Source organism: Acromyrmex echinatior, chromosome 3 (assembly GCF_024713525.1).
Source record: "Acromyrmex echinatior isolate Ae372 chromosome 3, ASM2471352v2, whole genome shotgun sequence".
NCBI lineage: Eukaryota > Metazoa > Arthropoda > Insecta > Hymenoptera > Formicidae > Acromyrmex > Acromyrmex echinatior.
Genome location: NC_141854.1, coordinates 3,996,224 through 4,011,191, shown reverse-complemented (window position 1 = coordinate 4,011,191; position 14,968 = coordinate 3,996,224). Strand labels below are relative to the sequence as shown.

Sequence of the window (14,968 nt, the reverse complement as noted above, 5' to 3'; positions counted from 1 at the left end):
TAGTGGGAGAGTTCAGACCCAAAGGATATTTACACGAAAGAATGATTTTCTCAAAAATTTTCGGATCTATCTGAATGATATTTCTAGATAAATTTTTAGATATTTGATTAAAATCGTTCTCTTCGTGTAAAAATCCAACGACGGGAAGCTAACATATCCTCGTCTCCGATTTATTTGTAAGTGAACGAACTTCAGCCGGTTCGTCGCGTCGCGCGTTTGTATCGGGAGTATCGTTTAAATTATCGGACTCAAGTTATAATAGTGTATTATTCGCGAGTGTTTTACGTGAGTGTCCTGTGCTAAAGGATGTCAATACTATTCTGAGAGGAGGAGGAGATCTGGGAAAGGTATCAGGCACCGGCGGAGCAACCTTGTGGTAAATATTATTTTTTACTTATGTAACATCTGTATTTTTCTTCTTTTAAATTTATTCTTCAGTAGTTCCATTTTAATAATTTAAGAATGATAATTAGAATAAAAGGATTATTTTAAAATTATTTTGAAACTTTATAAACATGTATTTTTAAGAAAATATAATTATTTTTATAAATACAACTGAATGGTAAATTATAAAAAATTCAATGCTAATAAATATTATATATTTTGAATATTATATTATTTTATTTTTAAAAGAACTTCGCATTTAGTAAATATTTTTTGAAATATTGATTGATTTTTTACTCTGTTTTAATTTGGATTTCTTATTCTTTTTGTTACAGAATCATCGTAACGACGTTGCTGACATAACTCCGCTGTCGGATTGGTGAGTGATAAATTAATGTTTTTATTGGGGTAACGGATGTGTGGTACTTTTATTAATTATTATATATTTATAGATGCATATGTATCAATTTATTAAATATATATGGATATACTGTATAGGATTCCATACATCCATTGCCTTAAAATGGATAAGTAATAACAGTTTGGGATAAATTTAATCCTGAATACCTCTTTATTATAAGGAATTTATTGTGCATGCATTGTTAAATTTATAATGTTACGTTACATCCACTCAGTAAAAAGTTTTTTATTCATAAGTATGTATTGTATAAATATGTATAAATATATATAAGTATTCATAAATATGTATAATCATATATGAAATATGTCCATGCATGTTCATACATCCCTCTTTCTTTTTTGTAAAATTACTTTTTAGTGTGATAGAAATAATAATAGTAATGTGAAAACATTAAAAATAATTAAAAGGATCATTTTTATATTATTTGTTTTTTAAAAAATACGTTTGAAAAAATGTAAAAAAATTACTTATGTATAATTATATATAAAATTATGCATAATTGTGTTTGAGCAATTTTTTTTACATTTTTCCAAATTTTTTTTTTTCTGAAACAAACAATGCGAATATTAACCCTTTAATTATTTTTAATGTTTTCACATTGCTATTATTATTTCTGTTACATTAAAAAGTAATTTTACAAAAGAAAAAGAGATATATGAATATGTATGGACGTATTTCGTATACGATTATACATATTTATGAATATTTATGTATGTGTATACATATTTATGCATATTCATGTATGAAAAATTTGTTACCGGGGCATTTTAAATTATTTCTAATTATTATTAAATTTAACTTACATTTTTTGTATTAATTGTAAATTCATACGTGTTAATGTGAACTTTGTTATTAAATAATTTAATTACAAAAGTATAATAAAAAATGGGTTCTTTCGATGATCGTTTTTTACAATATTTTAAAATAATACATTTTGGAAGTTAAACGGAAAAGAATAAAATATTCGTTTTTTTGAAATATATGAAATACGAAAAATTAAAAAATATAAAGTTTATATAAAATAATAAATAGAGTATATGAAATTATTTTCTATGGATACCGTTATATAGAAAAATACTTATTACAGTTTAATAATAAAATATTGTTTTATTATTTTTCCTATCTATCCTATCCTCAAATATTCATTCAGGATTAAATTTTATACAAGTTGGTATTTTATACAAGTGCAGAAAAGCAATACCTTATACATTATACACGGAAAAAAAAAACAGTTGGAAACTTCATTAATTCAGCAAATCTACAGTCATAATATACTGACAGTTAATTTTCTATGTTAAAGTAGCAAAGTTGATAGCTGAATAACGATTAGTGATTTGTTAAACCATCAAATCTTTTTAGTTATACACGTTGAATTCGAGCAATAAGTTGTAGATTTGTTGTATCACCCAATTAATTTTTTTTCTATGTATGTATTATACATTCTATGTATATACTTTTCTATGTATACACATATACGTATAATATGAACTGTTTTTTAAGAAGTTTCTTCTTTTTCTCACATTTGTAATACATCTTACTAATGAAATAATAACAAAAATTTTAATGTAGAACATATAATTTATTAATCTCGCTTTTCTGTAAAAGACATTTTACGTTTATTAATTATTATTATTTATCTCAAAGCACTTACTTCAGCCTAATCTTTTGTAATTTATCCATATGTAGTACCTAACTGGATTTATACCAGTTAAAGCTGTAACATGATGTAAGATCCATTATACATTTTATCAAAAGATATAAGAATTTTATAATTATTTTAACGTTCAGAATTTTGTATAATTTGAAATATTTAATTTTGAAATAATAAATTATTCAAAAGATTTTAATAGTATTCAAAATACGATAGGGATATATTTATTGAAATGAGGGAAAATGATTCCTTCCGGATCTCACATCATTCATCTGAATTTCTCATCTCCGCATGTTTTGAGATGAGATTCAGCAACGAATCGTTCGAATCGTTAAAAATACATACATGGGCCTTGAATTTTATCGGATCGATGATAATCGATTTAGTAATTTTCAATCATTTATTTTTGAATAAGTCTTTTTGATTACATTATAAAATTTACATTAAGCAATTTAATTTACTTTTGTAATATTCGAGACTCTTGAAATAAAAACGTTATTAACATGAAGATTTTTTTAAATTTAGGTTTATATTTAGTTAAGTATTTATGATTTTGAATAAACACGAAATTTATTCGTATATTAATAGAATTGTTATTATTATTATTATTAATGATAATTGTTTATATTAATATTTAGTCTATTTTATTAATATGATAGCCTTTTCGCAACGCGTTCGTGTTCCGCGCATCATATAAAAGCGTAAAGTCTTATGCTTATTGCCGACGATATTAGTCGACAGCAGTCGACAGCAAAAAGGAGTATTTCTCCTTGTTGTCGATTTTTGGCTTATGAAGTCAGAATTTTGGCCAGGAGCAACGAAAGGTGAGTTCAATCTGGCCAGAAGAAAAAAGAGAATCTCTACGAGTTCAATGAGCAGAATGTCTAAAATCGACATACTTGTAAGACAACTTTAAGATATCTTTCAGAATTCTTTATGAAATATCTTAAAGATGTTTCTTAAAGAATTCTTAAAGATATCTTAAAGTTATTTTATGCATCGATTTTAGACATTCTGCTCATTGAGAGGTAGGTTGGTGTGTAACACCAATCTAAGTTTGTAAAAGGTAAACTGAATATTCGGGAAGGTAATTTGCTCGCAAATTGCGAGTTCTTATATTTTTTGAGTTATCTAAAATACAAAAAGAACCCAACAATAGGGCTAATGAAAGACAGCGCGGATAATCAAGCGCAAATTTGATTGATTAAAAAAATCTACAAAACTTATACTTAATTATCCGCGCTGACTCTTATTAGCTCTGTTATTTATTAATTTTTTTCGTATTTTAAAAATTAAAAGAACTTGTTTCAATTATATTATTGCTTATTGCTTATTTATTATTAGTATGATCGCGATTAAGTTATCTCATTGAGTTTATTAGTACACAATAGGATATGGTTAGATATTAGCTGCGTTCAGCAAAGAAAGTAGTTTTGCAACTATTGTAAAATTCTTCTATGTGATTGATTTGTACATTTAAATCCATAAGGAATCAAAAGCAAGAAGAATTTTACATATTGAAGAATTTTACAATAATCGAAAATCTACTTTCTCTGAACGCAGTCATTAACGTACATTTTATTGTATATTCGCGGTGTTATTGCACATTTATGAAGTAATGTAGGTAGGAATATAATAGGTGGAGATAGGTATTCGCGAATAGGTACGAATAAATGAAAATATGGGTAGGTAGAACAATAAGTATGCACAGTAGGTAGGAACTATATAGGTAGGATGATATGACAGGTAGGATTAAACACGTCATATATATTCACTTGATAATTGGAAATGAAGGATTAAAAATTGAATAAAATTTTAAATTAATCTTAAGTTTTATTTAATTATCAGAATCCCGTTCCAATTATTGAATATAAACATAAACCAAATTAATTTCAAATATTATTAAATTTTCAGCTACCTTAAAATTAAACTTTTTTTGTAAAACATACGTACAAATTGTACGCAACGCGTTAATACTGTAATTAACTTTATTGTAAACAAATGCATATAATAATATATGAGGTAATAATATATCTACGTAATATAAAATTTATATAAACTATGTCCAGATGAATGCTATAATCATACTTATTTTTGTAATTTGCACAACAATTCCCAGGAAAAAATGTTATATATATATGGACATATTTTATATATAATGATATACAATTGTATATAAAATATGTCAATTTTATATTTATATATATATATATTATATATATATATATATGATTATATGTATAATTTTATATAATTATATATAATTATACATAATTATACATATATAAAACATTTTTTCCCGGATTACTAATTAATTATTATATATCCGTATTGAATATCTATTCAATACAAATAGCATTTATCTTGTAGTAAACCAAATTGTTGCGTGATTGTAAATTATACGAAATCGACAAAACATATAATAACAAAAATTGTTTATTGATTTAATAAGTTTGATAAATATTTAAATTTAAAACTTTTTTTTTATTTAGATTTTATTTTGTATATCAATAAGTCATTAATAATTTTAAGTAACTTCTTATTATTTTTATTATTCTTAATAAAAATTTGTTGTTTAAATCGTCATTTAAATAACCGTCATTTAAATAACCGTTAAATAATCGTCATTTTTTTTCTTCGTATTTAGTATAAATTTATTAAATAAGTCATAAAAATTGGAGCTTTGACCGAGGCAATGATTAAATATTAATTCTTACTTGCTTTTCGACATTTACATTTTTAACAATTATAAAATTACAAGTATATTTTAGAACAATTTATTATATGTAAAAGTCTTATACCGCTGTCTCTCGCGTCAGATGGATACCAGTGATTACGTGGTTTATACTGATGAAAAGTCGAATTTTTATCATGAAGAATTATTCCTCGTCGCTTTTCGTGAAGTTCATTCGCGAAGTCTAGTTTAATGGAGATTCTTATGCAGGATTAGAATTAATCTCGGGGTTTTCTCGTCGCAGTTACTGGTAGTAATAATTTTGTTAATGAGTCAATGATTATTGCTATATATTTTAAAGTCAAGTTATAACATTAATTCAGTGATATATTTTAGTGATATAATTTTCGTTTTCATTGTTTTATTAAATGCTTCTCCCACTAATAATAATAATGTTAGCAATAGTACTGTCTTAATAACAATAGGAATTTATAGTATTATGATTGATATAGACATATAATTATTATTTGTTTAAATTCAAATTATTAAGTAAACAAATTTAAGTTTTATAAAATAATTTACTTATAATTTTTCGATGATTGCTCTAACAAAAATATGGTTACGAAATATGTGTATATTTAATTTTCTAACTGTTATTTTAAAATCATTTTTAGGTATTGGACATTCCGCCATTGCAGAATATTTTAATTATTAATTTATATGTATATACATTTTTCTATGATAAAATACATGCAGATATTATGAGGTTATATTTAAATATTGATTTTTATCGATATTTACATAACTTTTTTCAAAATTCTTTATAGTTGTAGTAACAATGTTATCGTGATTACATGAGTTGAATTTTAAATGTGTGGATACAAAAAATAAATTGTATGGGTATCCTCATATTAGCGGAATATTTATAATTGTAATTTTTGAAAAATAAAGAATTATTAAATTTTATATAATAAATTTTTCAGTATAAATGTTTTTTAAAATCCCATTATTATTGGGTTTGGCTCGAACAGTTAATACCCGAGAAATGGGTACCCGGGTTATACATATAAAAAATTACAATAACGCACATATTTTATCATTATTCATACACATATTCCTTATTAAACATATTCCATTATATATAGTAACCATTATTGCATAACAATAATTATTGTATAATAATAATTATATTAGGACTCTCGAATTTTAAACAATACAAAAAATATTATAAATATAATAGGCTAATGAGAGTCAGCAATGATAAACGGCGCAATTATTTAGTGAACAATCAATACTCAGATATTGGATTGATGACTTCTTTATTTTGAACGTTTTCTTTTTGGAGTCCTCAGCAAAAATGATACAAATATAATTAGCTCACATGTCCACAATGCCTAAATCACTCGCAAATTGACAAAGATGCAGCATTGTTAATCTGATATTTTTTAATAAAAATTAATCTTATTAAAGTGATATATGCGTAAATAATTCAAATGACTTACTATTGCATAAGGAAATCATTCTATCCGTTTATTTTTAATAAGAGATGATTTTTAGTGTGTGGCAGAACGACTCGCGCCGCTAAAACTAGATATACACATAGGAAATTGTTTCATTAATCGGAGAACATTAAAAATGTAAAAAATATATTATTTTATGTCGTAATACGACGTAATTACTGCGTTACTATTTCGGCAGTTAGACGTTCGGCGCGCGACCTTGGGATGGGGATGGCACGGGGCGGCGCGTCATGTTTACGGTTACGTATAATTACCGCGCAGTCATTTTCTTACCGAGATTCGTAGGTAATCGACAAGCAGGTAGTCGTGTCACGTGTGGCTCTTTTTCACATTACTTTTTGAAATCTTATCGCGAAGAATACCAAATATAATATGAAACGTTGTACTTTATGAATAATTAATCGTGCTAGTAATAGTATTATGTGAATATTCATAAAATACAACATTTCGTATTATATCTAGCATTTTTTGCGATTATTATATATTTTAAAAAGAAAATGTGAAAAAGAATGGCACGCGTCTGTACTATTAGGTGTTGGAATTAATTCGTAGCGTTTTTAATGAAAGAATGTTATTTATTTCACATGAGCATTAAAAAATACATTAATGAAAGTACTTCCCATCACTTGTAAAACGCTACGAATTAATTCCAACACCTAATATTATTATACTACTACTTGTCTGTACGAACGGTATCACACGAGTTATAAAAAAGCAATGTTAGCATGAATACTCTCATGCAAATAACGCAATTCCTTTCACAATTAATATAGTTTAATAATTTAATTAATTTTTTATTTCTGTGCATTTTTCGTTATACGATCCGTTTAAAAATTAAATGTAACTTTTATCGATAATAAAAGAAACGTTCCTCTTTTTTATTAATTTCTAGCCCATTTTATTGACTCTAATCATACAGACATTATCTATAAATAAAAGATTCAACCCTTTGATCTGCTCTGAATTTATTTCGCAATGATAACGATCGAATTGTAGACGTATATTTGATATTCGTTTTTAAAAGTTAACCGATTGCATAATAATTGCTTAGTAATATAGATAATAGCTACATATTGTATATTACATTTTTCAGATTATCTTCCTTTTCGCGAGTACTTCCCACGTGTGGGAAGGCTCAGTAAGAACCAATCAACAGTCAAGCATTCCCTGTCGTTCGACTGTAATAAGGAAATACTCAACTGTAAGGGTGAAATCACACAGTACGGAAAACGACTGCGGAATAGAGAATGCGTCATAAAAGTAACCAATCAGCATTATTCTGTGTTATTCCAAATAGCGCTAATTAGTTGTTTCAATGACGCATTCTCTATTCCGCAGCTCTTTTTCGCATCGTGTGATTTCACCCTAAGGGTGAAATCACGCGGTGCTGAAACGACCCAGTTACCCAGCGATCACCCGGTGAGGAATCAGGGACTCGATTGTGTATTTTGAAATGAGGTGAAAATTACAAAAGTGAGCAATGATTACTAGGTATTGACCTTATCAATTAAATTGTGAATATTTTAATGAATTTTCACTTTTACAATTTTTCATCTTATTTCAAGATACACAATGGAGCCCCTGATTCTTCACCGGGTGATCCCCTGAACACAGCCTTTAGGGTGCCGTCCTATAGAGCGAAAATTGACAATGGAACGGAACTGTGGATTCAACACGACGAATCGCAGTCGTTTCGTTATTTTCGTTATAATTTCATCGTTATAATTTCTGGAATGAACGAAAGTTGCACATAACCTCGATATTATATGTAAATAACATAAAAAGTATGATTTTATATTATTTCGCGTGTTCCGGTTTCGCTTATTCCGCTCAGTGGAACATAAAGGATTTAATCTTAGGTTCCAAAACTTCCTCTCCGATAAAAATTTTACTCGAAATATATATGGTATACACATAACGTATACCATAGCATATAGAATAAAATCTTCCTCGAAGAGAAAGTTTTGGAACGAAGCCTAAGAAAAGCGTAAAGGTGAATTTCACGCGCTGCGGCAGTAAAAATGTCACGTGATACGAATTTTTCATAATTGCTTCCGCTGTATTTGCTACGCATGAAAAAGAATAACGGCAACAGCATATGTATTAAAGTTTAATTCAAATATGTGTCTTTTATTTGCTTAACTCAAAAATTAATACGGAAAACTTAAAAAGATAAAAACTTGTGATTATATGACAATTATAATGGCTTCTGCACACTGAACGCTTGCCGCGCGACAAAATGAGACACGGTAACCAATGAATACATTAAGAGCTGTAAACTTATTGGCTACCGCATCACATTTTGCTGCGTGGCAAGCGTTTCCGCGTCCAGAATTAGTACAGTTACAATTTGGATAATTACCATTTCAGATAATTATATCTACAATTTAGAATATCCCCATCACTTTAAATCTTAATAAAAATGTATTCATTATATGTACTTATTGTAAATGTACTCAATTTTCACATTTTTTGCAAATATTGCAGACTTTGGACCAGTTGGTTTTACCAACACCAGTTACTTTATCCGCCGATTAACTTTGAATATTGCCAACTGCTAAACTGAAAACTTATCATTTCTAATCTAATTTCCAAAGTATGTATTTGCAAAAAATAGTCAAATATATTTACATTTCAATGTTTTATTTATTATCTCCACACAACATTTTTTCTTTACTATTACTAACAAGAATAAATTAGAAAGACAAATTTTTAAGTCTTGCTGTTGGCTATTCTGGTGATAAAGCTAACCGACGGATAAGCTTAACTGGCGTTAATGAAACTGGCCCTTTCTCGATTTCGAATTGTTTGTTGCTCGTTTTTTGTTCGGTTGAACTTCAATGAGATACGGCAAAATGTATTTTGCGTCGGAAGTGCATCATCTCATGTAAAATTTTTAATCAATAGCGAATTGCTGCCACAGTGTGCTGCATATAAAAAGTCAATTTAAGAAAGAAACGGAGCGGCTGTGATTCGTCGTGTTGATTCCACAAGTTCCGTTGCCAATTTCTCTCTATGGGACGGCATCCTCACTACCATGAAAGTAGTCCATCGAAAGTATCCGCAAATTACAACATTTAAAGAGACTCGTAATCTGACCAATCATAAAGTCGGCACCCCTCACACTTGATCACAGTATAAGTATTGTACATACAGTATGGACACTGAACTTTTTGTGGTCTCCATTATGTAGTCTTTTAGTGCGCACGCGTCGATTTCCAACCAAGAATATGGCTTCAATAAGTTGAAATTGTAGGTTAGGTTAACTGGATCTCCTTTCCATAAAATATAATTAACCCTTTCGTCTACAATATTGTGTACAGACTCGTGATAAGGAAATCGAACCAAATATGAGTATCACGGATGAGAGCTACGTCGTTCGTACAATTAATTTTTTTTAATTTATAAAAGAAAAGTAGAGCAAAGGGTTAATAAAATTAAGTTTTACTAAAAAATTAAATTAAATTTTTTCGAAGACGCTATTTTGTGTAGACTGTTATATTTGTGTACGATAAAGTATTCTCATAATAAAATATGCATTTGTATATGTATATTATTAAAGTATAACTTCACATTTAATTACAATTTTCATGCAATATATTATTTTTGTCATACATAATTATTCAATTACAATTTTATATTTAATCAATTATTATTTTTAATTTTCTTATTACTATTATGTTACTATTATATTTAATATTATTATTATTATTATTAATGTTAATATTATCTTTATGTAATGAGTTTGTTAACATTATATTATTATATAATTCAATAATAATTTAAAAATATATTCGCTATAAATACAATTTTCATGACACGATCGAATTATGTCTTTTTTTTTTAGAAATATCATTCTGTAGCTTTATAAAAACTCAAATTTATAAGCGCCTTTCCAACTCGCAACATGGCGGCGAGTCATGTGATCCACTACATCAAAGATGCCGATGCTCAATGTCCATACTGTATGTACTTATATTGTGACTTGACTCTTAAGCAGCAAAACACAATAAAAAGCATAGGCAATAGGAATAGGGAATAAGAGATTTCAACTTATCAGAAATCATGAATAATAGAATGAACGCTTTCTGATAGATTGAAATCTTTTATTTCCTGTTCCTATTGCTTTTCATTGTGTTTCCAGTTTTATTGAAGGAGTATATTATATTTTTGATGAAGCGACTCGTAGCGGGACATTTCCTAACTGCCTGTAATTTTTCTGTAGGATAAAACAGGATAAGGCTATTTCGTCTACTAGTTTTCCAATCAAAGTCATGTCTTCGATCTAGAGTATGAGGAGTACTGGGCGTCCTGTTTTCTTTGAGTCAACGTAAATAAAGTTGAAATTTTACAAAAGTTGATTGAACGCGTTGTTATTTCGACTGTTAGGAAAAATTTTTAAAAAATCTGTGAAAAATGGGGCGCCGTTCGATTAATACCACAAAAAGTGGGAAATACATGAATCCCACTGATCAAGCACGTTAGTAACAGAGAACATAACCATATAAAAAAACAAGAAAGAAATAATCTTTAATTAAATGACTGTTGAGTATTTAATTATCTTTTCTTTTTATTTATAGGAAAAGAAGCGCGTAAAAAAGAATTAAAAAAGAATAAGAAGCAACGGCAATTAGTAAGAGCGGCTGTTTTGAAAGGCAAAGATCCAGCACAGATTATCGAAGAAATGGAGAAGATTGATCAGATGGGTTAGAGATTGTATTTTTAATTTTTATTTTTAATTAGAACATACACATAAAATGTATTTTTATATCTTTTTTTTATTTTTAGAGTATAACGTAATGCAACCACCTCCCTTGAATGAGAAAGTATTGAAGGACAAACGAAAGAAACTTAAGGAAACTTTAGACCGTGTGTTAAAAATGTATGTAAGTATGTAAATAGTAATAATAAATTTTCTTCACTAAAATATTGGTAAGCTTATAATGACATTAAAAATTGGATTTTACTATGAGATAATCAGTATATTGTTTCCTTTTTAGGCAAAAGATGATCAAGAAAAATGGGCTGAACTAAAAGAACAATTAATACAGTATGAACGTAGAAGAATAGACTTAGTTTCCTATTTTGAAGCTGTACGACATGCACAGCAAGTGCAAGTTGATGAAATTCCATTGCCATCAGCTGCCAATGACATATCTAGAATATATCCAGGTAAGTATATTCAAATATTAATTAAAAAACTCTGAAGAACAATTATGCAACTAATAGAAATTTTTATATAGTATCTAGGATGAATTTGATAAAAATTGCACTACTTTTTTTTTTAAACTATTAAAGATAGGAGGAAATACTTATTATAAAATTTATAGGATAAGTAGGAAGATATATTTTGATAGCTTTGAATGGTTTTTGTTTTATCAATAAGAAAATTTTGTTTATGAAAGAAGTAGTTTTCTCCTTGTGTCTCTCTCTAATTGTTTTCAAAGAAATGTGAAATTTTTATCAGATGCATCCTGTATATTTTTATATATATACATATAGGCATATAAGTATATAGTATACCGAATATCCTTAAATTTCGACATCATCCATCCTGAACAGGCAGAGTGGATTAAAATGAATCGAAAAGTCCTCTATCATTTTGCGATTTTTGCAATGAATTAACGAGATATTTAACTAAAAATCATTAAATATTGATTTTCAATCATTTTTTACTCAAATACTACCAACTTTACAGAAAAATTGCAAGAGATAAAAATTATTTATTTTCTTTTCATAGAACTCTAAGAATTTTTTCAGAATTTTTTATCAACTTTTTAATATTGCATTTTTTTGAGAAAATACGGTATTAGAAAATTCTGAAAAAATTCTGAAAAAAATTTTCAGAACTTTATAAGAAGAAAATAAACAATTTTTATCTCTTATTGTTTTTCTGTAAAGATGATGGTATTTGAATAAAAAATTGAGAACCAATATTTTACGATTTTTAGTAATTAATATCTCGTTAATCATTGTGAAAATTGCAAAATGATAGAGGACTTTTCGACTCAGTTTAACCCGCTCTACCTGCTCAAGATGGGTAATATCGAAATTTAAGGACATCCTGTATATTCTGTATTTAGAATAATATAATTTTATAATACATTTTTACTTTTAGTACAAATAATATAAAACCTCTTTACAGGTTCCTTAACATCACAGATTCCATTACCAGATATGCCACAGCCACCTGCACACATGTATCCACCTCATCCTCATTATATATCACAACATCATACTATAATGAATATCCCTGTACCACCAAGTATCTTAAAAAAGACCAGTGCATATGCAACTTCTTCAGCTGTGCCTACATTAGCACCCAATAAAGAGCCGCCTGGTGTGCCACCTTTTCCACCTCCGGAATTATCGAGCGATGATGAAGATACAGTTGAAAATGTGTGTGAATTGACAAGTCTCTGTTTTATTATAAAAGGAAAACTTTACACAATAAGTAACTAAAAAGTGTTATCCGAGTTGAATCTTAATGCTTAATAATATTTCGGTGTAAATTTATATGTATATTCACCTCTACAACTGTACACTAAAATCATTTCCAATTTTAAACGCAATCTTAAACCAATTAGAATAATATCACAAATTAAATTGCATTAATTTAACAATTGATGCTAAATAAGCATTCTAAAGAGTTATAAATAGTTTATTGTGTAAATAATTTCAATATTTATAAAATTAACAGGTAAAAGAGCCACCAACAAAATCAAGAACGATACGATTTGCTGATGATAAGGAGGACAAACAAGAATCAGAAAATAAGGAGAAAGACGCAGAAAAGGAAAAAGAGAAAGACAGAGATATGGCGAAAGTCAAACCAACCACGTTGCAACAAAAAATGTTGGCAATGGCGGGACAAGATATCGATCAGTTTATGCGAGAAATGGAAGTCGTCCATAAGAAGAGGGAAACCGAGCGTGCTCAAGATCTAAACGCGCGATTATCGCTGCTTGAGACGGAAAACGAACCCAATACTAAATCTAGCAATAATAAATCTAATAAAGGAGAATCCGAAGAAATAGAACCGCCTGGAGCATCAGAACATCTCTCTGGGCACGGGCAACACACATCTCATTCTCACGCTCAGCACACACAGCAACATGGCACAATGCCACCGATGGGCATGCCACCTCCACCTCTACTTTACAGACCACCTCCACCGCCATTGCATCTTAGAATGCCACCACCGCCGCCACCTCGTATCGGACTCCGATTACCACCTGGTGATACATATTAAAATATTTTTTGTTGCATTATACTTAAATTTTTTAATTTTGGAATCTGTAACTTTCAATATAAATTTAAATTATAAATTTAAATTCTAGTTACAATGTATATTTATACATATACAAGATAATATAAGGATATGAATAATCATTTTAGGTCCACCACCTGGAATGCCGAGAATATTAAGACCTGGACCTCCAAGTATACCTAGAATGCCACCGCCGCAAATGCAGATGTCGAATATGTCAAATATAACAAATCCTCAGATACAAACGCAATCTGGAACTACTGCACAACCAAAAACACCCAATGTTCTTTCTGCTGCACCACAATTAATTAACAGAAAAGACAAAGATGGAAAAAGTACCACTACTATCGAGGCAAAACCACAAATCAGAAATCTGGCTGCTGACGTTACTAGATTTTTACCGACATCTTTGCGCGTGAAAAGAGATGATAAGAAGAAATCCAGCAATATTTCCAGGATTACAGAAAGGGTACCAGAAGCGCAGCCACTTAGAACAATGCAACCTAAGACAAAGGATGATGCATATATGCAATTTATGCAAGAAATGGAAGGATTACTCTGAATCTGGAAAAAAAAATACTTTACTTAATTGGAATCATATTTTGTACAATATATAATGTACATGATATTTCTGTTATTTAGTATCATTTAAATAATATCTATATTTTTTTTAAGTATGTAATGAAAATAAGACATACTAAATTCTAATTAAAGAGCATGGAGAAACAATATATTAATAAACTATTAGAATTATGAAACGATTAATATTAATACATTAATATTTCATTAATGTTAATTTATATTAACATTAATTAATATTTTATATTTTATTTGACTTTTTAAAATTTGTTTTTAAAAATGCAAAAACCTTTATAATTCATATATACTTATAATAAACGTATACTTATTAATTTTTTTTTAAATAAGGCTTTTTATTTCAAGTTTTTTCATTTGAAGGAAAATATAACAAAAATTTTTAATATGCATCTTTTTTGTTATTTATATATAATAATATAACAGAAAATCTAAATTATAATAAATTGAATGT

General features: G+C 28.1%; 1 protein-coding gene across 1 annotated transcript; it reads left to right on the top strand.

Moving 5' to 3' along the window:
• Nucleotides 1–10,497: 10,497 nt before the first annotated feature.
• LOC105154633 (uncharacterized) lies at nt 10,498–14,906 on the top strand. Its single transcript, XM_011070292.2, has 8 exons — nt 10,498–10,615; nt 10,876–11,130; nt 11,231–11,356; nt 11,439–11,536; nt 11,651–11,822; nt 12,796–13,049; nt 13,351–13,888; nt 14,049–14,906. The coding sequence occupies exons 2-8, from the start codon at nt 11,067–11,069 to the stop codon at nt 14,480–14,482; spliced, it is 1,686 nt and encodes a 561-aa protein (XP_011068594.2). The 5' UTR covers nt 10,498–10,615; nt 10,876–11,066; the 3' UTR covers nt 14,483–14,906.
• The last annotated feature ends 62 nt before the right edge of the window (nt 14,907–14,968 follow it).

Bases quoted from the DNA above. Each gene is read 5' to 3' on its own strand.
- LOC105154633 (XM_011070292.2), top strand. From the start codon at position 11,067: ATGGGGCGCCGTTCGATTAATACCACAAAAAGTGGGAAATACATGAAT. The intron at 11,357-11,438 runs GTTAGAGATTGT...TTTTATTTTTAG, and splicing joins GGAGAAGATTGATCAGATGG to AGTATAACGTAATGCAACCA. The intron at 11,537-11,650 runs GTAAGTATGTAA...TTTCCTTTTTAG, and splicing joins ACCGTGTGTTAAAAATGTAT to GCAAAAGATGATCAAGAAAA.